This window comes from Dunckerocampus dactyliophorus, chromosome 14 (assembly GCF_027744805.1).
Source record: "Dunckerocampus dactyliophorus isolate RoL2022-P2 chromosome 14, RoL_Ddac_1.1, whole genome shotgun sequence".
Taxonomy (NCBI): Eukaryota; Metazoa; Chordata; class Actinopteri; order Syngnathiformes; family Syngnathidae; genus Dunckerocampus; species Dunckerocampus dactyliophorus.
The window spans coordinates 17490481-17516929 of record NC_072832.1 but is presented as its reverse complement, the minus strand read 5'-3'; the positions used below and the strand labels follow the sequence as shown (position 1 = coordinate 17516929).

The 26449-nt window shown below is 40.2% G+C and overlaps 3 protein-coding genes across 3 annotated transcripts in view; all 3 read left to right on the top strand.

Annotated features, from left to right (window-relative positions):
* LOC129194299 (kinase non-catalytic C-lobe domain-containing protein 1) overlaps positions 1-21987 on the top strand; it is a 45112-nt gene extending 23125 nt beyond the window's left edge. The window contains exons 19-32 of the mRNA XM_054799433.1: positions 2786-3257; positions 4322-4415; positions 4480-4577; positions 4669-4853; positions 7026-7136; positions 7224-7371; positions 7539-7694; positions 8651-8842; positions 9248-9330; positions 9955-10096; positions 11330-11452; positions 12854-12913; positions 16439-16596; positions 17174-21987. Coding sequence (XP_054655408.1) covers positions 2786-3257; positions 4322-4415; positions 4480-4577; positions 4669-4853; positions 7026-7136; positions 7224-7371; positions 7539-7694; positions 8651-8842; positions 9248-9330; positions 9955-10096; positions 11330-11452; positions 12854-12913; positions 16439-16596; positions 17174-17402 — 2251 coding nt within the window. The 3' untranslated portion in view covers positions 17403-21987. The remainder of the gene's footprint in view (positions 1-2785; positions 3258-4321; positions 4416-4479; positions 4578-4668; positions 4854-7025; positions 7137-7223; positions 7372-7538; positions 7695-8650; positions 8843-9247; positions 9331-9954; positions 10097-11329; positions 11453-12853; positions 12914-16438; positions 16597-17173) is intronic.
* A 1338-nt stretch (positions 21988-23325) lies between these two features.
* vox (ventral homeobox) lies at positions 23326-24563 on the top strand. The gene is made up of 3 exons (XM_054799432.1): positions 23326-23779; positions 24015-24238; positions 24336-24563. The coding sequence occupies exons 1-3, from the start codon at positions 23548-23550 to the stop codon at positions 24561-24563; spliced, it is 684 nt and encodes a 227-aa protein (XP_054655407.1). The 5' UTR covers positions 23326-23547.
* Positions 24564-25604: 1041 nt separating this feature from the next.
* Positions 25605-26244, top strand: vent (ventral expressed homeobox). Its single transcript, XM_054799431.1, has 3 exons — positions 25605-25692; positions 25764-25963; positions 26041-26244. Exons 1-3 carry the CDS (start codon positions 25605-25607, stop codon positions 26242-26244), a joined length of 492 nt encoding a protein of 163 aa, XP_054655406.1.
* The last annotated feature ends 205 nt before the right edge of the window (positions 26245-26449 follow it).

Here is a 26449-nt window from a genome sequence, read left to right as displayed (position 1 = left end):
ATGGGACCTTTTAATGTATTGTTTATCTCATACATTTAGAGCATGTGATGACAAAAACCTGTATTCGTATCATTGTTGAGCTCAGCTCAAGCATCATATGGTATTATTGATGTTTTTGCAAAGCAAAATAATCCCATACAGTTTGAAACTGAATATTAAGACCAAGGGGGTTTCTCTCACAGGTGACAATCAATGATTGTATTATTTACTATTCTGATTGTACTATTATTATGATTGATATAAGGGCTCCAAGCCAACCTAAATCTTCATCATTACACTATTCACAAAACGATTGATGCTTAGTATTGGCTCTTGTGTCCATAGTCCATAAATAACAAAATTGATTATACTTGTCCCTAAATGAGGAAATGGGACCTTGTGTGTCTGCTCTTATTCACAACTTAAATGTATCCTGATGAGACTTTCAGAGGTACCAGAATGATATTCTCCTAGCTGACCCTGCTCTCTACTTACAGATACTGAAATAAGCATGAAATACATGTGAATGAAGCAGCATTCATAGGTCATGTTGCTATGGTAACATGCTGTTTTACCATGCACATGACAATAAAACTCTCTCGAATCTCTTGAATCTTGAATGTTTTGTTTAATGTGAATGCTGAGCATTGTGTGACCACATTGAGGGTGCTCATTAAGCCTCCTCTGCACTGTAGGTGATATGTAAATCCCTTAAGGAAGGGCTGAGGTGTATGAATGATTGCATGAATGAAAGCAACATTGTTTTTATGTTCTCATTTATATGCACTATAGATATAAAAAAGAACTGCAGCTTATTCTTGCAAAAGTGTTTTAGTTAAGAAGCTGTAATGATCTCATGGGCTGGCAATGTTTACAGAAAAAATGTAATTAGCTGTAGTACCACATCCCATCCACGCTGACAGATGAACATCAGTTTTTATCTTCCTGTGGATCTGTTCACAGAAAGGAGGCTTATTACTGTTTGTTTGTCTTTTTTTCCATTTATCAGGATGCAATATGGTGATGGAATGTGAATCCCCCCACTGTTGGACTGTAAGGGAATATTTCATCTTCTCCTGTGAATTACAACTGGAGCTTCATTGCCTACCCGCTTCATTTTAACGTTGGTACAGAGCCTGTTTTGCTGTATTTTCATACTGGATAAGTTAATGCACGCTACTTGCGAAAGAACAGCTACTGAAGTATAGGAGATGGTGATTAAGGAAGGAGAGAGTGTCAATAGTTTTGATACAAGATTTTGTGTCCTATAAAAGTGTTTGTCAACATTGGTGAGCTTAGAGGTTATTAATGTTTAGAAGAGTGCCTGGCTCACCATCTATGTTCTCGTTCATCACATGAGTATTCATTGGGGCTGGCATCTGGTCTCTGAAATTCAACTATTTCACCATGGACCACATGGCAGTTATGGTTACCGTCAGAGGGCCATCTACGTGTGTGTGTGTGTGTGTGTGTACTGTAGGATTGGGTCTCTGCTGTTTGAAGATGTGCTCCTGCTGTCTTCATCAAGCCGTGATCTTCAGCTCTCACTGGATCAGTTCGCAGCTGAGTGTGAAGCAGCTGGGATGAAATTCAGCACCTCCAAGTCTGAGTCCATGGTTCTTGACCGATGCAGTGTCATCTCCTGGTTGGGGATGAGATCCTGCCCCAAGAGGAGGAGTTTAAGTACCTCGGGGTCTTGCTCACGAGTGAGGGAAAGATGGAACGCGAGATCGACAGGCAGATTGGTGTGTAATCTGCAGTGATGTGGTCTCTTAATTGGTCCGTTGTGGTGAAGAAGGAACTGAGCGTAAAGGCAAAGCTCTCAATTTAACGGTCGATCTACCTTCCTACCCTCACCTATGGTCATAAGCTTTGGGTAATGACCGGAAGGACAAGATCGCAGGTACAAGCGGCAGAAATGTGTTTTCTCCATAGGGTGACTAGGCTTTCCCTTAGAGATAAGGTGAGAAGCTCGGTCGTCTGGGAGAAACTCTGAGTAGAGCCGCTGCTCCTCCACATAGGAGCCAGATGAGGTGGCTTGGGCATTTGGTCAGGATGCCTCCTGGACACCTCCCAGGGAAGGTGTTCAGGGCAGACTGACCAGTAGGAGGCTTTGGGGAAGACCCAGGACACATTGGCGAGACTATGTCTCTCAACTGGCCTGGGAACGCATCGGGATCTTCCGGGAGGAGCTGTACAAAGTAGCCGGGGAGAGGGAAGTCTGGGCTTCCCTGCTTAGGCTGCTGCTCCCGTGACCTAACCTTGGAGCAATTCACCAGTATTGGTTTGGGAACTTTAAAGTTCTGCTTTAAAGTTAAAGCAATGCTTTAAAGTGTGTGTGCTTGTGTGTGGGTGTGTGTGCTTGCGTGGGTGTATTTGTGTGTGTGCGTGTGTTAAACCATAAAACATGCACAAAAGATGAAGTTTTGTTTACTTAATTTGCCGTAGTGTAACATGACAGTGAAAACATGCTTCAGGCAAACTTCAGTCATGAGTGGAGAAACAGAAAGGACAGCTAAGGACTGGAAGTTACTATTGAGTCTTCATCAGTTTTTGGTCTGAGGTGATTTCATAATAGTCACTAAAGCCACATGCTCGCAAAGCCAATGACATTTGATTCATAAAATGTCATTCACAGGAGAACACAAACATACATTTGCATTTGTGGTATGTTAATAATATGCGATAAAAATTGGTTAGACATGGGTCCTAGATTAGAAACCGACACTTATGAAAGTAAAGGAAAAGGAATTCGGCTTTGCCTTTAAGCTCATCATTTTCACAATGGATCCATTGTGTAATTCATATACCGTGGAGTCACCGCCCCCAGTGCCAGTGTTTTGCTTTTTTCCACCACTCATATGATTCAATCAGCTCTCTTTGTTCTCTTCACTGACCCATCTCTCCGCGCTCTCCTACTGAGCACAGACATGGACGGTTTGGACGCGGGAATCACTGAGGGAGGAGACCACTCAGCTGGGGCCAGCGATGAAAGTCCCTATAAAGCTGAGTGTCGGTCCCAAATAGAGAAAAGGTTGCCTGATATCTATGAGAAGCAGATGAGTCCAGACTGCTTAGAGAAGCTGGAGGACGCCGATTCTCTCATATCAGAGCAACTCTTCTCATATGGACCCAGAGGAGATGAACCAGACCTGTACTTGAGGCCCATTTGGGCCTTGGCTTTCTTTGGAGAGGACTGTTTTAAACCAGAGGTAATCCAGTATGCTTTGAGTCTTGGGCGGTACGCAGCATCACCATGTCTGGATGTGAAAGCACAGGTGGGTGAAGCAGATATGTACCAATGGGCTTCCTTGTTTATCGCAGTTAATTGGTTCCAGACCCGAACATGATACGTGAATTTCCGCAAAGTATGATTCCTTATTTACAAATGAAATATTTTTGTAGTTAGAGCATCGTAAACCTGTTTACGACCTTCTAAATACGCTTTTCAACATTTGAGCCATCTAGACATGAGTGGACACCCATCTAGTCACCTTTCCACTTGTATTACCCAAAATAGTTCACATTATAAGAGTAAATAAGCTATTGAATACATAACAGTTTTAGTTTGGTGTGAGCTACAGCTGCAACAGTAGTTGCTGCAATAAAAGCCTGCTGTTCTGGTGATCGAGTCTGATGCTTGTGTGTCTCACCGAACAGTACAGTAGCATTATTGACACCTACTATCCAGTGTAGAATACTACACATCATCACAGCATTTTTAAATGCATCTTCTTATTTGTATTTTACTTCATTTAGCCATTTCTATGCTTGAAAATGCTTAATTGGGGGAAAAAACTAAATTGTTTAAATATGCATATCTTTTTTGGACTAATAGGCTGTATTCAACCACAAAGTAGCATGATTTATTAATTAGCGTAATGGCAAAGTGGCGAGGGATTACTGTACCTGCTTGTTTTCGACAATCATACTCATTCACACCTTTGCAAATTTTTCGATAAACACCACAATTATTCATGAGATGGGTGCATTTGGGGGGTCTTAAAGAGAACTGGCATATTATTCTCTCCAAACTGGATCTGCATATTAAAATGGTTGAACTTGGCCCTTGGCAGAGTGAGTTATTGTAATTTGCGAGGGAATATTAATGAAGCCATCTTTGTGTTTGCACACTTTGATGGCCTACTTCTTTGGAAAGCCTGAAATAACAGCTTACAACATCTTGCAAGTCACTCTTGCAATTTCTCACGCAGTTTACTTCAAAGGATCTGGTACGTTCTGTTGCCATGGTAAACAGAGAGACAAACACATAAAAGAACACTTAAAACACCCAAAGGCTCCTGTGAAATAAAAGATGTGGCATGTGGCTTTTGTTCAACAGGAGCTTCAACAGCAGCTGACGATTGAGACAAAGACGCTGAAGAAAACATGGAATTTCTATCAAAAACTAATTCAGCATGAGAGAATAAATAAAGGTTAGTTTAGCTAGCCATTTCACTATACAGTGAATAGCTAATAAAACATTTATATATCCCAAAGGTTCGGAGAACAAAGTGATGGTGTCCAAACTCAAGTCCCAGTTTGAAGAACTGAGATCTAAAGTGATCTTCTTGGATGATGTCAAGAAATACCTTGAGGTGCTGTCAAAGTAGTACAACTCCCGCCACAGAAATGTTAGATACATCACCTAACACTGCATCCAAGTAATTTTTTTTTCTCTTTCTGCAGACACAGATTGTGGATCAGTGGGGTTTAGACATGTCATTACTGCCGTCTTTGGCCACTTGTGAGCGGAACACTTTGACTCTCCAAGGCTCTGAGGACGCTTCCATCTTGAGCTTTGTAACTTGCAAAGGAAAAAGAAATCTGCAAGCTGGAACGCCTATCGGTCTCATGGCATACCTTTATGCAAGGTATTTTTATACTGATTTTAATCCCTAAGGAGAGGTTAAATTTTCACTTCGCTGTATATGTTAATTTGTATGGATTACACCACTAAAAGAATAAATTCACACCTGTAGGCATGAAAGAGATGTCAGACTAAATATGATATACTGTATTTTCCAGACTATAAATCCGGAGTGTAAGTCGCACCAGCCAAAAATGCACAGTGAAGAGGAAAAAAACCTATATAAGTCGCCTATAAGTCACATATTTTAAATTTGTTTTATGAAATCAGAGACCAAGAACAGACATTTCATCTTGAAAGGCAACAGCAGGCTAAATAGGCGTCTGTTAACGTAATGTGAATAGGTGGGATGTTAATGTAACATCCATTCATCCATCCATTTTCTATACCGCTTCATCCTCATTAGGGTCGCGGGGGCATGCTGGAGCCTATCCCAGCTGACTCTGGACGACAGGCGGGGTATGCCCTGGACTGATCGCCAGCCAATCACAGGGCACATATAGACAAACAACCATTCACACTCACATTCATACCTATGGACAATTTAGAGTCGCCAATTAACCTCACCTGCATGTTTTTGGGAATGTGGGAGGAGGCCGCAGTACCCGGAGAAAACACGCGCCCCCGGGGAGAACATGCAAACTCCACACAGAAATGCCCAGGGGAGAATCGAACCCAGGTCTTCCCGATCTCCAGGCTGTTCCTGTGTTGGCCAACATGCTAACCGTTAACGTAGCATATTAAAAGTTATTTAGATAACTATAGCCTCAACAACAAAACATAACTCATTTACCAAACTCGCTCCAAATCACTACCAAATCCAATGAATTCTTCATCCGCAGTGTCACTTCTGAACAACTTTGCCAACTCTGGAAGTAGAGGGCGCGCCGCTTCCTCTTCTGCATAGCTGTCGTCAAACTCAACATCAGTCCCAGTTATTATTCTGGCCTTTCTGAATCCCGACATGGGGGCATTTGTGTTCCGTCTTTCTACACCTACATGTGGCGCTGTGAACAGGCACGCAGACGGAACCATGTGACACTCCAAACCATAGAAGAAGAAAGAACGGATTAGCATAAGTCCGTCGTTGTCCGCTTATGACTTCTGCGAGTCATTATGGTGTATAAGACAACAAAATATCAGGAGAATGTCGACTGAGGTGAGTCATGTCCATCGAAATATTCAGATGTTAAGTTCGCTTGTTGTCAACGCTCACTTCTGGTCACGTGATGTCATCAAAGTAGGAGATACTGGCTGTGATAGCTTCATATATCAACTAAAAAGAAAGAAACTTATCTCTTGTTTGGGTGGCTTTATTTCGGAGTGGGTGGCAACATCTTGTCTCTAGCATAGCAACAGCACAACTAACAGCTCCTCGGTACAACAGATGCCTAACACAGTAGTACCATGTATGGGCATTGAAGTGTAACAACATGACAAATACACTCGCCTGCACATAAGCCTAGAGCACCATGACGCACCTGTCATTGGGGGGAAAAAAAGCATATATAAGTTGCTCCAGAGTACAAGTTGCAGGACCAGCAAAACCATGAAAAAAATTGTGACTTATAGTCAGGAAAATACGGTACTTATGTTTGGGTGTATGATGCTCTTAGAGCCGGTTCTTCGATGTGAACACCGGCTCTTTGAATTGAACGAGCCGTCATTTTGTTTCTGTCTGTCGTCTTCTTTTCTGTGAAAGCCTAACGTGATTGGTAAAAATACAGTATGTGATGCTGTATGCATCGACACTAAGCAGAAGGGGGGAGGAGGGGTTTCACACACAAGCAAGCTGGACAGAAGGGGGGAGGAGGGGTTTCACACACAAGCAAGCTGGAAAGGTGAGAAAAATGAGCAACAAGAAACAAAAGCTGAGACACGTTTGTGTTTCTGAATGCCAATCTTCACTAAAGACTAAGAACAACTGTTACATGAATGCTGCTTTTCCTTTTTGTTTTACACATAATAATTTATATTTTGTTATGTCTTGTTGATGTTGTGTTTTTTCACTGTAAATAGTTTTATTATATATTATATATTATTTACAAATAATACAAATGGTCCAATTAGTGATGGGGGCATTTTTAGATTAGGTTTTTGTTTTTGTGTTTTACAAATCTGTTTTTTTTTTTTTTTTTTTTAACTGAATTATGAAAAGTGTTTTCCCTTGGCACAGAAATGCTGCTTTGGAGGGGTACATCCAACAGTTCCTGTATACTTATCGCTTTTTTTGCACTCCGGAGCAGTTACTGCAGTTTCTTATGGAGAAATTCATCAGTGCTGTGAGGTATGCGATAAATACACAGCTAGTATAATACGTATACTAATAAGGCTTCATACTCATCCAATAGCATTGCTTTATTTTCATTGACAGAGAAGGTCCAGACAGGTCGGAAAATAGCACAAATGTCTTTCATCGCAGTTTGGATCTGCTGCACTTGTGGATTATGGATTGTAAACTCATCGACTTCACACCAAAGTCCAGCATTGTGGATGTTTTGGAAAAGTTCCTGCATAATGAGGTGACCATGCAAATTCCAGTTTGATCTGCTCAGTTTGGTAGTATAAGCCTATTGTAACATGTAAATGATAAGAACAGGGGTCGGCATTTTGCTGTGAAGGTTATGCCTTGGATTACAGGATATTCCTGAGTATCTGATATAGTTACCCCTACTTTGTTTTCTGCCAGGTAATTCCTGTGGATAGTCAAGGGGAGGTCCTTCTTGCTGCTCTTCACAGTCCTCCAAATACTATTTGGAGCACAAGGAGAGGGAGTCATTTCGGATATGACGCAGATGGTCAGTCTGTTTGTATCCAGTCATATACAGAGGATCTTGATAAAAAGGTGTGTATTAGCAATAATGTGTCATGTCAGGTTTTCAAGAAGCACTGCAGGAAATGTCAGCTTCACCACTGATGTGTTCTGCTATCGCTATTTTGGCAGGGGTGTCCAAACTTTTTCCACCAAGGGCCACATACTGAAAAATGAAAGGATGCAAGGACCACTTTGATGTTTTGTGAAGCAACACATGTAGATTATGCTTATAAGATATATATTTCAAGAAAAAAATAGCATCTCAGCTTTGATTCTGGCGAAAAAGCCTATTTTTAGTATGAACTTCGGCCTTTGTTCTTTTTTTAGAATGTTTTTTTCTCTTAATATACTTTGTTCTGCAGTTTTTTCCAACTATTTCAACTTTCTTCTTGTAAATTTTTTTCTTAAAATATTATTACTTTATTCCACAATATTTTGACTTTATTTTCATAACATAACTTTTTCCGCAACCTAATTTTCCAAAAATTACAACTTTATTTGTTTTGCTTGTTTTTCACATTATTATGACTTTTAAAAACGTCTTTCTTGAATATTTCAACTTTATGCTACTAAAGTGATGTTATTTTTCCTCATATTATAATGTTATTCTAGTATTCTGTACTTTTTCTCATTAGATTACAACTCTTTTGTCTCAATATTTTTACTTTATTCTTGTAAAATGACTGCTTTTACTGCCATTTTGGCTGTTGTTGTTCTTTTGGTTTTGAATTATATTTTTAGAATATGCCTCGGGCCAATAAAAAAAACAACTGCGGGCCACAAATTGCCCCTGGTTCACACTTTGGACACCTCTGGTTTAGAGGTACACTCATGAATACTGTAGTTTTTATGAGCTACCATCTTGAGATGTGTTGTTCGCATTTATAGGCATCAGAACACTTTTTTAAAAATCAGTTTTCATATTAAATGATCCTCCTGCAATGTTTCAGAATACTACATCTCCAATTTCTGATAATGTTGTGTAGTGGAGAATCTCAACAGCATCCATGCCAAAAGAGAAGGCCTTCTCCATAGCTGCAGCCCTGCCTGTGCCTTGCTACAGCTCCGTGGTGGAAGATCCTTCCAGCATTTGTGTGTGCCACGACGAGCATCTCCCCTTCAGCCAGAAACATTATATTATCCAGCATGTAGCCCAGCAACTCACCCTTCTGCAGCAGGTAGGCAAACAATATGTTTCCATCAAACATTACAGTTCAGTTCAGCTCACCTCACCATATGGTTAAACCCTGACCTGGTTTGTGTTTCCGCCTGTGTGTAGTCGGGATGGCATCACAGGAAACAAAAGACAACTGATTTTTTTTCCCCTTTTTTCTCTTTTTTTCTTCTCACATTTTGCTATTTATTATTACAAAAAAATCCTGTTAAAACTACATCATCCATGTGTAGAAGCCAATTTACAGAACAGTTATTTTGGTTGTCTTGACAAATTCCTACATTCGGGACATCAACAATGACGTACTGTAGTGAAGTGAGCCGACCTGTACTGTTTGGTGAAAATGCACACGTGTTGGTGAACACTAGAGGGAGACATTTATCCACGGATCTGTAATCTTGAAATGCAGGACATTTTCCAAAGATGTCATCCCGTTCATTTCCTCAATTCAAGAATAAGCGGAATCAGGGACAAACCGTCAATGCAGACAGAGTAAGTATAATTCTTAAACTTTATTACAACGCTATTTTACTGTCTTATGGTGGTATGGTAGGTGTGTGTAAACTTTTTCCACCGAGGGCGGCATACAAAAAAATTGAAGGCTGAACAACTTTGATTCATTTTGTACATTAAAGATGCTGAAACCACTCCAATATAGGTCAGTATATGCTATCTCAACATCTTAGCTTTGTATTACAGGTGACAAAGCAAATTAGTGGAATATCTAATCAATCTACTGAATAGTAAATTCATTTTATTTGTAGAATGTGCTAAAGGGCCGATTTAAAAATGAGCTGCAGCTGCAGATTTCAAGGCTAACATACACAAAGTCACCTGAACGAGTAACTTTGCACAGAGACGCTCTTCTTTTAAATTTGAAGTAGATTACAGCAAATGCGGGGCCGCACAATATTTCTTTCTAAAAGTACCAAGCACCCTTAGACAAGCAAGAAAAAAGGCTGCTGTTCCTGCAGAGATGTTACATTTGATGGAACATGGATTTCACTTTCTCACACTGAAAATCCGTGCATCATGTGAAATCATTTTAATAATTTAGCAAGCAAACACTGTATGTTTCCCTATTAACCTTACATCCCTGTCCCTCAACACCTCTAGTAATGGGTCCCCGCAAATCACATCAGCAAAGAGCACACATGAGGGCATGCCGCCAGAGTCCTCCCTCCAGCAACTGCTCCTTTATGCTGACAGAGTTACAAAGTGGATTGCTGGTGAAATAGTTAGCTGTGAATCAGTCAAGGTGAGGTGCAGACAAAGCACACAGTTTTGTAAATTTTGACATGTATCATTATGTCTTGAAATGACTTTATGAGATGACAGTACAGTAATCACTCGTTTATCACTGTTAATTGGTTCCAAACATGACCATGACAATTGTATTCCCGTGAAGTAGCATTCCTTATTTATGAATAGAATATTTTTGTAGTTGGAGCATAGAAAATCTGTTTGCGACCTTCTAAATATGTTTCTTTAAACAATATTAGAGCCCTCTAGACATGAAATAACACCCCTGTAGTCACCTTTACACTCATATTACCCGACATGGTAGATATGATAACAGAAATAAGCCTTTTGAAACATAAATAAGACTCATGCTCATGTGTGTTGCTGTAAATGTGTTTTTTGTTAGGGGAGGTGGGTGGAGGGACCGATAGGAAGTAACAGCAGGGGTTCAGACTTGAATTTTAGCTTGGTGTGGGTTATGGCGGCAACAGTAGCTTGTGTGTATTTATTCGGGATTATTGTGCCTGTTGTGAGATAATTCAAACCTGCAATAAAACCCTGTTCTGACAGTCAAGTCTGGTGCTTGTGTGTCTCACCGAACATTACGACACCGAGTGACCAGTGTAGAATACTACATTTCATCACGTCTTTGGAATGCATCTTCTGAATGCCTTATTTTTGTATTTTAGGCAAAAGCTACATAACATTTGCTTAAATATACTTTTTTTTTTTACTAATAATAGACAGTATTCAACAATGAAAAAGAATGATTTATTCATATATTTTTGAAAAACCGTGACAGAGTGAAGAAGCAAAATTCGAAGTGCGAGGGACTACTGTACATGTTTTGAAACTTATGTGTCAAGCAAACAATCACCATATCCGGTACTCAGCAGCCACAATTTTGGTTACCTTACTTATGAAAAATGTATACCAGATGAGAGGGGAAAAATATGAAACACCTCTCAGATGCATTGCAGTTCTACCGGCACTATTGTCCTTGTATTGGATCTCGTCCAACTGTGCAACAGTCCGTTATGTTGCGGCTGCTAAGTGCAGACATAAAAATTCAATAATGATAATGAGAAATAGAAATAGAAGAAGACATCATATATTGCAGTAGTAGTTGTGCATTACACACATTGTAGTGTGCCTCCGGCTTGTACCCCCAGAGGTATTTGCATGTTGCTTGACTTAAGTCACTTGTTTCCCTCAAGTTTGCATCATTACGTGCTCTCCTCTCATCCAGACACAAGCTGCCTTGCTGACAAAGTATCTGTGGATTGGGAAACATTCTTACGAATCCAGGAATTTTGCCACAGCCATGCAGGTCCTTGGAGGTCTGGAGAACATGATTGTCAGGCAATTACCAGTAAGGCTGCATCACCAGAATTGCTTTTCATTCTTGCCTGTGTAGCAGAATGCTGTCATACATTTCTTTTTGTAACTATGATAGAGCTTAGATCCTAGGTGAGGTACATGTACCCCCAAGGGTACGCCATTTGTCAATTGTACGCCAATTGGATGTACGTGAATAAAAATGAAAAACAATTAGCGCTCACAATTACGAGAACACCTGAACGCCTCATAACCAGAGCACACCATCATAGCAGAAAAAAGGAAGGAGACACGGCATGAAGTTCTTCATTGCTCTGTGTGAGTTATATGAGTAATTAAGTAAGTTTGATGATTATTTTGTGTATTAAGAGTGTTTAATCTTCAAGGCTTAATTTATATTGGTGATCCAGTCCCCACACTGTGAAAACCTGTATGTGCGTGGCAGGATTAGAGAGTGGAGATTCCCCTGAAAATGAGCTTTTATCGCTGCTTGGATGTATTTTTGTACTTTGGATGCTGCTTTCCCTTTCATTCTGATATCAAATTAATATGCAGATTTAAAGCATAGTGATTGCAAGTGGACAAAAGTGAAGCTCAAGTTCAACCTATTCAAAGGGAAGGATCCCAATATCCGGCTGAAATAAAAGCTATGTAGGACAAATAATTAGATACTTTATTCATCTCCAAGAGAAATTCACATCTTATTTATTTATCATTCCTCATGCAAAACTTTTATCAAAATGTAACCATGCACAATACAAATTTGTGAACCAGAATTACTTACTATAAAATTAATTAACCAATTACTCATGTTTAATATTTCAATTTAATTAAATGTAAAAATGGTTTGTTTTTTAAGTGTGCAACAGTAGGGGGTGCATGGCTTCAAGTCAAATGTCTCAAGGGGTATGCGAATGCAAAAAGTTTGGGAACCACTGGCTTAGATGATATTTAATTTTTCTTAAATGCTAGATTAAACATTAAAGTAATCAAATCCAGTACTTTTTGTCACTAATCCAAACCAAAACGTTCACAAACCTCCACAAATCCCTTCTCCTCCGATTCTGGATCAACATTTGCAATATAAATTACTGTTATAATGAATTGATTCCTTACAGCTACAATAACGCTCCCCTTCTGGCTTTAATTACTATCGACGAAGGAAACTAACAAGCTGAATAGTCGACCACGGAGTTGTGGCTGCTTGCAAAGTTGACGTCACGTCATGCGCTCAACCCTGACTGAGCCATAGAAGCGGGGGTGTCCAAAGTGTGTGTCTCCTTTTTTTATTGGCCAATGGAACATTGTAAAAAAAAAATAGTAATAATAATAATAATAATAATAAATGGGGGGAGGGGGGTTATGTTATATACCGGTGACAGTAAAAGTCAAGAGTATTACTAACAAATACAACTTCTTCCATTTTCTATCACAGGCTTGGAAACATCTCTCATCGAAGATGTTTGAGATCCTTGATGAACTGCGAGCCGTGCAGGTGTGTGTGTGTGTGTGTGTATTTGTGCGTGTGTGTGTGTGTGTGTGTGTGTGTGTGTGTGTGTGTGTGTGTGTGGATGCACACTTGAGGATGTATGGTGGCAAGAGCACACACATTTAAGTGAAAGCCGAAAGCTTGTCTGGCCACATATTGTGAAACTGTGTGTGCTGCAGGGCAAACACATCAACAGGAAACACCTTCAAGCTGGTTTCCATGTGTGCGATGGGATCTTACAGCAGGCACTGTATTAATAAAACGCATCACTCGCGTAGCTGCCGTGAAGAGGAAATTTAACACATTCACACTATTGCCACTAAGTTAGAAGCATAGATTAAGCATAGAAAATTCTGATTCCGACGTTTAATTAAATTAATTGATTGAAGTAGTTAATTGAATTGAATTAGTTTATGTCATAATTATGTCATAATTGTAGTACATATATACAGTGACCTGATGCTTCTTTATGACTACGTGTATTTCCTGCAAAATATATAGCAATGAGAATGGTGCCACACCACTGAATTTAATGTATCTTTTTATTTATACCAATAACACAACCTCCCATATCACTCTGCAAAAGGTTCTGTTATTGTAATGTATACTGTAGGTCAGTATAGCTACTCTTAGGCCGTTCCAAATTCCGGTCAAGGTCATTTAGTTATTAGAGGAGGTTCAGGAGAACCATTCAGTGGCTTAAGTCTTTGTCCACTGACTTTGAAGGCCCCGGATCAGGTACAGTATATCCTGCTCATCGCCCTGATCATCATCATCTTAGGCCCTGTCCACAAAGGTTGAAAAAAATTTGTGTCCACACTGTGCCCCCGCCAGCTGCATCCCGATGGGAATGGATCACTGGGTGAAAACAATGTAATACACAAGGCACACCTACATGTGGCGCTGTGAACAGATACGCAGATGGAACCAAAGTCCAAAGCTATCCTAACGGCAGAGTATTTTATGGTTTCACCCTCTCATCCACAAGGAAACGGCCTTCTGGATGCCCTTAAAAGTTATTTTTTTTTAAGCGCTTCCAGAATCGGAAAATCTGAAAACGCCGGCTTGTCGTTTTCGTGTAGACAGCCGACCCCAAAACGGCAACTTCACGACTCACCGGAAGCAGAAAAAGATGGACTTATGTGTTCTTTCTTCTTCTATGGTTTGGTGTGTCACGTGATTCCGTCTGCATGTCTGCTCACAGCACCACACGTAGGTGTGCCTTGTGTATTACATCATTTTCTCAGTGATCCATTCCTGTCCGGATGCAACTATTTATTAATCCGGCACAGTGTGGATGCAATTTTTTTTCAACCCACCCAAAAAAATTTATAATGAGCGTTCCCATTTGGTCAAGGCTGTAGTCTAGAGCAGGGGTGTACAAAGTACAGGCTGGGGGCCATTTGTGGCTGGTGGCTGCTTTTTTATTGGCCCACATTATAAAAATATTATTTAACAAGAAAACTTAAGTAAAAATGGAAAAATCAGCAGTAATTTAACAAAAATAGTATTAGTATTACATTTTACATAATTATATTAAGAGAATTTTTTTAAGTTGTAATTTTTGTCATATTTGGAGGCAAATAATGTAATTTTAGTAGCATTTGAAGTAGCATGAAGTTGAAATATTAAAAAAAAATGTTTTTGGGCATTTTTGGAATATTACGTTGGGGAAAAAAGTTACTACAACTACAACTCTTTTTGGGTTGTTTGGCTCAGTGTCGTGGACGAGCGATGGTGGTTGAGGGGACAACAGTCCAGTCATAACAAGCCGCGTTTTTTGGGGGTGCACATCTATGGAGTTACATTTGTGCCTTAATTTTGAGGTAGCGGTGGCGGATTTTGAGCCACGTTGGCACATCGCTGCGCTCTGTCACTCACTCTCTCCCTGCTGCTCAACCTTTCCACACTTGTGAACGCTGCGGGGAGAGGCAAGCCTGTGTACGTGCTTGGCTACCTCTGGTCGGGTTTTGACGACTGGACTCCTGCCTGGAGCTTGCGGGTTGCGTGCTTGGAGAATGTCAAGGCGCACAGGCGTGTTCAGTGGTCAAAATGCGTGCCTGTTGGTCATTGTCAGGAAAGGGAGGGCACTGATGTAATAATACTTTTTTTTTTCCTAATATTCTCACGATCGATTGGCCAAGTCCCAAAGATCGACTGGTGGCTTGCGACCCCGAGTGACCCCAAGGCATGTCCTCACCAAAATTGCCATAACTTGCTATGCGGTACAGGATTATCCGTGGTTCACTACTTCTTTCTTGAGATCGCTTTTGCAGTTGGGAAAACCATGCAACAATATTATTCACTACTATGACTGGTATGGACTTTTTCATCTTGTCATCTTTTTCATTTTGCCGTCTTGCCAGTGACGCAGATAAGTACACATATGATGCAACCATAATGAGTGACACCTGGCCTATTTTTTTCTTTTTTTCTGTTTTTTTCTTTTCTTTTTTTTTTACTACTGCCACATTTTTATTGATACTGTCAAAATTATTCTCATAACAATATGTGTGTTACTGTGGTAGTAGTTTGCAGTGGTTGCACCACAATACACTATTTGTAATATTCTGAATACTTCTCCAACACTATCAATCAAAACTGAGCATTATTAGGATACTTGTTATATATACAGTATTATAACAACTAGAGAATGCCTGGTGAGATACAGTGATCGTCACTTAAATTGGTAAACCATGAGCGTTATATAATGTGAGTGAGGGCGGTCCAAATTTATTTGTGGTTGGATCTGGATCTGAATCTGGACATTGGATCAAGTATCAGATTTCACTAGACTTGGCAAGTTGTCATGATGTTGTGTTAGGTCTGTGGAAAGTATGATACAGTAACCCCTCACATTTTGCGGCTTCACTCACATGGTTTTCCAAAAATGATTTTACAAGTCATGCTGTTTTGTGGTTGAATATGGAATTTTAGTATTTATTTAAGCAAATGTTATGTCTTTTTTGCCTAAATTAAGAATTTTCTAGCATAAAAATGGATGAATAAACTAAAATACAAAATATAAGGCATTCAAAAGACTCATTCAAAGCTGTTGCAGTGATATGTAGTATTCTACACCGGTTACTAGGTGTCAGTAATGCTACTGTAATGTTCGGTGAGACACACAAGCACCAGACTTTTACAGCAACACATACAAGTCTTATTTATGTCTTAAATGGCTTATTTACTATTACTATGTCTACTATATTGGGTAATACCTAGTGTAAATGTGACTATAAGAGTGTTATACCATGTCTAGGAAGCTCTAATAATGTTAAAAGCCGTATTTATAAGGTTGTAGACAGGTTTTTTATTTTCTAACTACGAAAATATTCCATTTATGTCCATTTATTTAAGGACTCCTACTTTGTAAAAATTCGCTTATGACTGTCGGGTCTGGAACCAATGAACTGCGATAAACAAGGGATTGCTGTATACTTATTTATTTCTGCATCCAGCAACTATGACACAGCTGTCAAAGTTCTATTTACCTGTAAGACCTGATGTGTATGTAGAAACTTCTTTCAGGTGTTTTTGAAGAGTGACGACTTGTGTCTGATGGGGGCAGAACACACGAGGAGAAGACCCACCCTGCCATCAGCACGCATACTGGCCATGCATATCCAACAGCGAGAGATCGGAGCCTTCATGCTCACAAATGGATCTTACAAGTGGACCAAGCTTAGGTATGAGGCAAATTTAGTCCTTTTAGGGGTAAAGTGGTCCCCATCAGTACAGTAGATGACTTTTGTGCAGCTGGTATGGTATTGTTTCCTACCAGCTGCTCATTTCATATTTTAGGAGAGCATAACATGCAGAAGCGGATACGATTTGGTCGTTTAAATGCTTTCGTCACACATAAGTGTCCATGGATGGTAACGTCGATCCACTTGCTTTTCTCCATCCTCACCTTAAATCCAACTGGACTGACCAGATGCTGGGTCACAGTGTGAGCTGGTTGGATAGGAATGACACAGCTGCTGAATTACGGGGTGCCAGTGAGGTAGCAGATGGCGCATACGGGAGGGGGTTTGATTAGAAAAGAGGTTGCTTTCCAGATGCTGTGAAGCCGCAGTGTATAGCCAGATGCTGGGGTCAAGAGATCTAGCAGAGACAAGCAGAGCTACAGCTGGTTGGTCTGAACCCAGGGTCCTTCATCTAGTCTCTAAATTAGGTCACAAAGAAATGGAAAAATCAGATATGCAAGAAACACTTTTCGTACATGTTCTGATTTTATTTTGATCTCATCCCTACATCCGAAAGGAGCATAGCAAAGGTGGTGAGCCAGATCCACGCCTTCCAGGAGGTCCCATTCACCTATAGCCCGGATCAGGACCTGCAGGCCTACCTTCGCTGCCGCATCACCCGGCTCGGCACCTCTGACATACACCTCCTGGCCGCCGACAGTGATTCTAACTTTGAACAGTCCACTGAGCGTCAAACTAGGAAGGTTCAAGACACTCTGAAAAGGGTTAAAGCCTCTCTCCAGTGAGTCCTACCTTGGTCTTGCCTCTTGGTCCCATTCAGCGACCCATGTCTGAACCACTGCACTGAATTCTGTTTTTTGTTGTGGCAGCAGAGTGTGAAACTTCTTAGTTACTTTATTATGCTAATTTAAACCTCATATCATGCAAGGACATTTTCTTAATTTACACGTTTAATGTTCAAGTGCATTCATATGTAATCGGAACATAGCAGCAATTCTGTGAGTACAGAAAATATTTATGAAAGATGACCAATTTACGCCGACAGAACCACCCTGGTTATGAAGTGTTTTGTTTATAGTTATAGTACTCTTGTGTGTCATGTACAGGAAGAATTTGGAAACACCCCACCTACATGGTGGACATGCTGCCATATTTTGCCATAAACTAATTTTTATATATATTATATATCATGTTTTCTTCATAATGTTGTCAAAACTAGTATTTATATGTGGACAGAGGCAAAAATGCATATTTCCAAGAAATGAAGTCCATCCATTTTCTATACCGCTCGACCTCATTAGGGTCCACGGGTGAGCTGGAGCCTATCCCAGCGAGAGGCAAGGTACACCAAAAAGGTAACGATGAGCTTTTATTGTGAACTCGGTGCAATAACTTCACATTTCCGATGGGTCCAGACTTTAGCGACACCCTTTTTGCCTGCTGTTTAAGAAACAAAGGTGGTCATAAGACCATCATATGTTAGTGTGCATGATTTATTGCTTTTTGTTTTTGCTTGCGGGCAGTATAAAGAATAAGCTTTTCATTATTGAATTGGTCATTCTTTTCTATCAAACAATGATATATGATGATAGAATGAATGAATAGCAAACCAACAGTTTAGCTGTAACAAGAAGCCTTACTATCACATAGCAAGATTAAAACAGAGTGGCATGTCAGTTTGAGGGATGATAAGTGTATTTTTCTACTTTCCTGTCCGCTTTCTCCACTGAAAGCCTCAGTGGTAAAACACAGTGGGGAAACAGTACAGCAGGGGTGTCCGAATCTTTTCCCCCCAAGGCCACATACTGAAAATGAAAGGATGCAAGGGCCACTTTGATATTTTTGTAAAGATATGCTAAGAAGGTATATACATATCCAAGAAAAAAAATGCATCTCAGCTTTGTGATATAGTGTAGATAAAAAAGCTAATTATTTTTATGAACTACAGTGTTTGATCTTTGTCTCCCATTTTTGCTTTTGTTTTGGTTTTCACTTTTCCAAATACGGTATTTCCAAGTTTTTTCTTAAATAATCTTTGCAAAAATTTTGGGGGGAAATATTTGACTTTATTCCCATAATATTTTGACTTTATTCCCATAATATAACTTTTTCCACAACCAAAATTTTTTTTTTTAAGTACAACGTTGTTTTGTTTTGTTTCTTATAACATTACGTTTTCTTAATAGTTCACCTCAATGCTACTAAAATGATATTTTTCACCATAATATTGCAAGTTTATTCTCATAAAATTGACTTCTCATAACATTATAGCTTTTTCCATAACCTAATTTCCCACAAATTACAACTTTATTCATTGTTTGTTTTTTATAATATAGCGACTTTAAAAAAAAGATTTTTTTTTTATATTTCAACTTAATGCTAGTAAAATGACGTTATTTTTGTTAATAATATGACATTATTCTCATAAAATTACAACTTCATCTCATTAGATTACAACTTTTTTCTATATTTCGCTTTATTCTTGTAAAGGTATTGCACATTTTTTGCTGTTTTTTTTTCTTTAAGGTTTCTTGCTAAATTTTATTTATCATTTATAACAGCCACAGGCAGCAAATGTCCCCTGGGCCGCACTTTGGACACCTGCAAGTAGACTGTGACATGCCATCAGGCCAAGTAGGAGCCGCCAAATCACAACCAATATAACAAGGATGCAGGGCATTCGGTTAGGATACATTCCATCTATAGCACAGGTGTCAAACTCAAGGCCCGGGGACCAGATGTGGCCCGCGAAAGCCTGGGAATAATCTGTCTTTCATACAGTTCCCCTTTTTCCTTCTAAATGTATTTCTTCTTTCATTTTGACAGAAAAAAATTGTACTGCGTGCGGTTATTCTAAGCTTTAATGTTATCTGATCATGCGACAAGATATTCCAAGCATTTTTTGTTATCAAAAATAAATACTTGAATGTCTGCTTGTCACCTTGACGTTCTCACGTCACTTCTCATTTCAAAGCAAGTTATCCATCAGTGTGTTAGTAAAAATATAATCATCAAATACATGGGCAATTGTGTAAGTAGTAGTAGTAGTAGTAGTAGTACTTTATTAATCCCACAGCAGGGAAATTCATCTGTTACAGCAGCAAGCAAGATACACAAGTAAAGAATGCATAGTGACATAGTGAATACAAAATGGTTCAGGTGTTGTAGAGCCTGATAGCGGTCGGTATGAAGGACCTGCGGAACCTCTCCTTCTTACACCGTGGGTGTAACAGTCTGCTGCTGAAGGAGCTGCCCAGGGAAACAATAATATATATAATATATATAATAATAATATAAGACTATATTCTTATACAGTTACAAGTGGCCTTCAATGAAAACGAGTTTGGCACCCCTGCTCTATAGGAAGTATGTTAGGGTAGGTTTCCTTTCTCCCATGTACTCCTTGTACTGGTTTACAGCAATGATGGCTTGATATGATTTTATGGCTGTCAGTTTAGTTTGCACCACAAAGTGTCTGCTAGCAAAAGTAGCCACAGTATGCTGTACAATGTTATGAGTGCATGTAGTAGTTTAATGATCTCTAATGCAATAGCTGTCTTTAGGATATTATTATTGTTCAGTTGACTTTGACACCGTCAGGGAGTCATAATATCATTTTATCAAGTATGCAGTCTGGGCGATACAAATATGCATGCAACATAATGATGTTGGCTTTTATAAGTCAGGCGGGTAAATATGACACAAATAATGCGGCTCAGCAAAAAGGTGACTTATTTATGAGAGAAAACATTAGAAGACAATCAGGCAACATTCCCAGACAGCCTGTCAGTCAGCGATGAGGAAATAAGCGCAGCGTGAAGCCGACGTCAGGGGAGCTCTTTTTTTATGATTGTTATCTAACAGAATCAATGAGTATCTTCAAAGCTGCAGAGATAAATAGCCTAAAAATTCCAAAGGGACTCTCGGCCCCTCAGAGACAGATGATCGATAAAGGAGAAGACCAGAGCCGTCCTCTTATCTGCATTGTCGTAAAACTAAGCGATCACTTTAGTGGCATTGTCCTCCAGCTGCGCCATGCAGGGACCTCACATGGGGTCTGTCTGCGTCCACGGCGGGTGTCTTGGCACCTAAACGCACACGACGAGATCATGTTAACAGATAAAACACAATAACATTTTAGAATGAGAAAATGTGCTCTAAATTGACCTTTACACGCACAGCGACTTCTGATTTAATTGAAGGATTATTTCACTCCTTTCTGTCTGCGCATTCAAACCTGGCTTCCTCGCAGCTTGTTTTATCATATTTGCATTAGAATGCGCCACAATCAACTGTAATTGTGTCGCTACTGTAACACCTTTGATCTGCAACGTTTGAAAACGCCTGTGCCAAAAGCATGTTGATGGCTCTCTGGCGCCATGGCGCACCAGGATATCACAGACATGTCAATGCAAGATCACGGCGGCTGGCTTGAAGACATGCAACAAGCAAAATAAATGCACTGGTATACTTTCTCAAGCCTGAATCCTGACATTTTCATTATTGTCATGCCTGTAAGAGTCTAATGGGTTCTACATGTACTGTAAGCTTTTTGTATTCTTGGCACTTTGACAGCTTGTCAACGTATTTTGTCCGTAAAAAAGTACCAAGCACACTGCAGTCCAATCACCAATCCTAGTAATTAAGTTAGTAATTAATATAGTACAACAGTGGTGTCCAAAGTGCGGCCCCGGGGCCATGTTGTTCGTGGCACATTCTAAAAAAGCAGAAAACTAAAAAATAGAAGGGAAAAAAGGCTCATGTAAAGAGACAGAGGTTAAATGTGAATACTAATAACACTAAAAATAATACGCTTGCCAGTTGCAGTTTTTTCTTTACATAGGCTGGTTATATAGCCTCTTCAACTGGTGGCCCAAGGGGTCAAATGCAGCCCGTGAGTGACATCAGCCCGGCCTCACTTCAAAACTTTGCAGAGACTTAACATTTTTGCAGCAGATTCCTAAAAACAGCAGAGCATTCTTGTCATACAGAAGAACTCGGACTGGCTTTTTTTGCACTATGTTCTTAAAAACAGCTCCTGAGTGCTCCTGTCATATATACTGTAGAGGATCTTCGACCTGCATTAACATTGTCTGTTTTAATTTATGATTTTTTTTTTTTACTTCTGATACTCATGTGTGACTATATTAGCTATTTGTGGAAGTAAAAGTGTAACGTGAAAGTAAAAATATTAAAGTATTACTTTTAGCATTTTTAGCAGGAACCATGTGATTTTTTCCTAGTCAATCTCAGAAGAAAGTTATATAGAAGTTCCATCACATTTACATTTGCACCATCCAACATGACAGAAAAGGAGCAGGAAGAAGCAGAGCTTGATTAATCCCACTCCTTTTCTGTGTTTATTACTGATAATTCACTCTCACCATGTTGACACTTAATACGGTTCATGCGTTTGCATTTTGTCATCGAAAGGTTTGTCCACTTCCTGTGTTTAGGTTGGTCTAATGAAACAAAGGAGCAATAGATTGATAGCTTATGCCGGGGGTGTCCAAACTTGTTCCACCGAGGGCCGCATACTGTAAATTTTAAAAGGATGCAGGAGCCACTTTGATACATTTTTTACGTTAAAGATGCTAAAACCAGTCCGATGTAGGTCAGTAAATAAGCCTCTGTAGAAAACATCCACATCTTATCTTCGTGTTATACGTAGAAACAAATTAGTGTCGTATCTCATTAATAACGAATTGGGCTACAAGTAACCATTATTTTCTTACTCAATTAATCCGAAGCTGGTTGTTTCGATTAATCGAGTAATCGGTTAGGCCCTCGACTGACGAAATCAATGTGAGGCAAACACAGTTAGTGGTGTGATCCGTAACATACAGTATCAGAAAAAAGTCTAAAATGTCCAGCACTGTTTTGAAAAGTCAAAGCTGATGTTTGTGAATATCAAAGATAAAAGGTCTGCTTTCATGGATGAAAGGAAATTGAAAAATATTCACATTTGAGAGGCTGAAATCAGAGGATATTTACATTTTTAAATTAAAAAAACGATTAGTGCAATACCAAAATAGTTATCAATTAATTGGATAATCGATTAATCGGCGATAAATTGTTGCAGCTATAATAATAAGTTAGTTTTATTTTCTCAATGAAAACCGAGCTGTGGGCTGAAAGTGGCCTGCATGACAGCACTTTAGAAACCACATCCCATGGCTTATGCAGGATGAAGAAAAGACAGCCCAGTAGTTAGAATTAAATAAAAAAATATATTTAAAAAATAAAATGAAGAAATAATTTCATCCATCCATCCATCCATTTTCTATGCTGCTTATCCTCATTAGGGTGGCGGAGGTATGCTGGAGCCTATCCCAGCTGACTTCGGACACTATAATATAATAATAAATACATCAATGAAAGGATCTTTTTTTTTACTGTTAGATCATTAAAATAACGATTTTTTTACGAGACATTTTAAGAATACAAACAAAATGCAGTGCTGTAATTTAAAGGATAAAGTTTCATGAGAATCCATTAAAAAATGCTGCTTTTACTTACCTCATAAAACTAAATGACCAAAATATTACACACAGGTTGTGTGTTTTAACGTTGCAAACGTCTAATGAAACAAAGAAATCAACGTACTTGTCATTTCTGTCACATCCAGTGTATGCAGCTGCAGGGGGCATACAGATGTGTCTGTTGGTTTCAGTCAGGGCGGACAAATGCATGAGCTGAGGAGCTTTCTCACAGACTTCGTGGCGCCAGGTCTTCACACACTCACAGGATATGCAAAGACTTCAATAACGAGCCATTAACCCCTAATCATGGGGATCGATCAGGCGTTAACAAGCCTCTGTACATATGCAAACGAGCGCCCTATAAAAACCTGAGCCCGACGGGAGCTGCTCCCACACGCTTCCTCTGACATTGGCTGGATTTAACGAGTCGCAGAGCGCCACTGAGAACATGGTGAAATACTTTTCTGTGGACTGGCTGGTCCAGAGCCACCAGGAGAACGTCCCGGAGGAGGCGGCGATGGAGAGAGTGTCCCCCTGCAAGCCGCACGTTCCCTGCATGCTGCAGCCGCGCCAACCGGCTTTCGGCAAAGGTTACCTGCAGCCCAAACCCAAACCAAGCACGACCAAGCCGATGGACACCTCCAGCATGTCCTCACCTTCAGCACGTTGCGCCTCACCAAGTAAGTAGGATATTAAACTCCTTTAAATGCATACTTTTTGGGTGTCCAAAGTGCGTCCCCGGGGCCAAAAACAGCACAAAGATAGCAAAAAGGTACAATGTAAAGAGGAAAATGGTGAAACGTTGATACTGATAACTAATAATAACACAAATCCTTGTATTTATATACAACGTTATTTTTTAAAATGTATTCAAAAATATCAAAGTAGTTCTAACTTGTGTTTTAAATAACACAGTTTCAGAAATGAGCGGCTACTCCTCCGGCTACGACAGCGAAGCGGCTTCCTCGGAGTGTCCGTCCGTGGACGAGGCGGAGAAAGAGGGCCCCCAGCGCCGAGTGCGCACAAAGTTCACCCCGGAGCAGATCAACAGACTGGTCAAGATCTTCGACAAGCACAAGTACTTGGATGCTGGCGAGAGGGTGAAGATAGCACACAAGTTGGACCTCACTGAAACTCAGGTAAAAAAAACAAACAAACACACAAATCCAACTCAAAAAAGCAAAGTGCTGTACCTCCGATGTGTTGATTGACCTTCATTGTGTCTTTCTTTTCAAGGTGAGGACCTGGTTTCAGAACCGGAGAATGAAGCTGAAGCGGGAGGTGCAGGACCTGGCTCCCCAAGTCCAACCGGTGATGTTCCAGCATCTGCTCCCCGGTCAGTACCATGCAATGGCTGGACAGCAACCCCGCCACTACCCTGCGGGCCCGGCATTTTACCCGGTCCCCGTTCCACAGCTGGTCCTGCAGCCCCAGCTCATGATCCACAACCCACATTTTTACTAAAAAAAAAACCTCAAAAACTCCTTTATAACAAGAAAGTTCCCACTGAAACACTTAAAACAGTGCAATGTGTATTATTTGTTGTATATACTACAAAAAGTCTATTTATCATCCAAATAAAGTTTATCTTTATAATGCTGTGCTTGACTCTGTCTTCTACTTGCATATCAGCAGAAAGATGATGATATTATCAATTATTGGGGATTGGAGGGGTGATAGGCTGAAGATAGTTTTCTTATCACTACTCAATATATGGATCCTATCACGTGGCAATGATAAGAAGCTGCAACACTGTCAGAACACCTAATTAGAATAAATCATTGTAAGCAGTGTAAGACATAGAAAAATGAAGTATGCGCAGTAAGGGATGTGACACACACACACACACACGCACCAAATGTTGCATTTTGCACTTCAAACGCCAGCTAACAGGGCAAATCATGGTCAACAATTAGTTGCAATTAAGGCGTGCATTGATGAATTTACACCTACCACCACGGGGGGGCCCCCGGCCTGGCTCCTGACAGTCTGAGTTTTTGTATGCGCGCGAATTTAATCTGTGGTTTGAAGTCGTGAGCTTTGATGGCGGTGATGAGATTGAATGATTGCAAAGCCAAAACGAAAAAGCACATTATTTCAAATCTCTCGGCAGCAAATGCAATTAAAAATGGGGTTTATTAAAAGATGGAGATGTGAAAGGCTTGCAGGAGGAGGGGGGTTGGAGGTGGCGGGTGACATAGCCTGCAGCAAATGTCTCATTTAAATGAAGCCAACAACAAAGATCAAGCTTTCTTGCTTTCTGCGTGACCAAAAAAGGCTCCGTCGTGTGTGTTATTTTTGATTTTATTCATTTATTTACTTTATGTCCTGCAGACACGCAGACTTACAGCCGCCAGGTGACGTGCTAAAACCCACAAGCTCTTTCTCTATTAAGCTCAATTACAAGTTTCTATCATTCCGCCGAGACACCTTTGCATATGCAAATAGAAACTTGTGACCCCCACCCTATAAAGAGTCACCAGAGGTGCACACATTTGGCACATCATGGCAAACTTCTCCGCGGAGTGGCTCTCTCAAAGTTTTTACTCAAAGGACAGCAATGAAGAGCCAAGATATCCTCCATCTTCACCAAGTAAGTCCACTCATTGTGTTGCGTTTTTGTGTCGTCTAAACTAACACAACCCCCACCCCACGTCATTTTAGACAGCTGTGGTGACGCGTCCGGCTCAGAGAGCGAGGTGGGGGATGACAGCGAAGGAGAGGCCGCCCAGCAGCGCAGGATGAGGACAAAGTTCTCCTCAGAGCAAATCAATAAGCTGGAGAGTACTTTCAGCCAGCACAAGTATTTGGGCGCCTCTCAGAGGAGGAAGCTCGCCGAGAATCTCAACCTCGCTGAAACTCAGGTACACGCTGACACTTGGGAATGAACGTGGATGGAATCAAATGTCATCCCCGGTAACATCAATTATGGCTCCCTCAGGTGAAGACGTGGTTTCAGAACAGGAGAATGAAGTTAAAGCGGGAGGTGCAGGAGCTGCGTCATCAATTCCTTCTGCTGCCGCCGGCGCTGTTTCAGCACCACGCCGCGAGGGGACAGTTCCATCACAGCCCCGCCGTATATGCGCCCCTGCAGACCCTCCAAGGACCACCGCATCATGTCTTCATGACATCACATTACTACTGACCCCCAAGCACCCCCCCAATCATGTCTAGAATCTAGATAGAATTCAATGCTCTCATTCTGAGCGATTAAAAACATGTCATTTTGAAATTTACGTCAAGCACTATTGCAATACAGTATATTCTATTATGCAGTTTGTATTATTTTGTAAATGCTTTATACGAAAAAATAAAACAATATTTAAAAAAAAACACAAATTGTCTCTTAT

Bases quoted from the DNA above. Each gene is read 5' to 3' on its own strand.
- vox (XM_054799432.1), top strand. From the start codon at position 23,548: ATGGTGAAATACTTTTCTGTGGACTGGCTGGTCCAGAGCCACCAGGAG. The intron at 23,780-24,014 runs GTAAGTAGGATA...TAAATAACACAG, and splicing joins AGCACGTTGCGCCTCACCAA to TTTCAGAAATGAGCGGCTAC. The intron at 24,239-24,335 runs GTAAAAAAAACA...TTTCTTTTCAAG, and splicing joins TGGACCTCACTGAAACTCAG to GTGAGGACCTGGTTTCAGAA.
- vent (XM_054799431.1), top strand. From the start codon at position 25,605: ATGGCAAACTTCTCCGCGGAGTGGCTCTCTCAAAGTTTTTACTCAAAG. The intron at 25,693-25,763 runs GTAAGTCCACTC...ACGTCATTTTAG, and splicing joins ATATCCTCCATCTTCACCAA to ACAGCTGTGGTGACGCGTCC. The intron at 25,964-26,040 runs GTACACGCTGAC...TGGCTCCCTCAG, and splicing joins TCAACCTCGCTGAAACTCAG to GTGAAGACGTGGTTTCAGAA.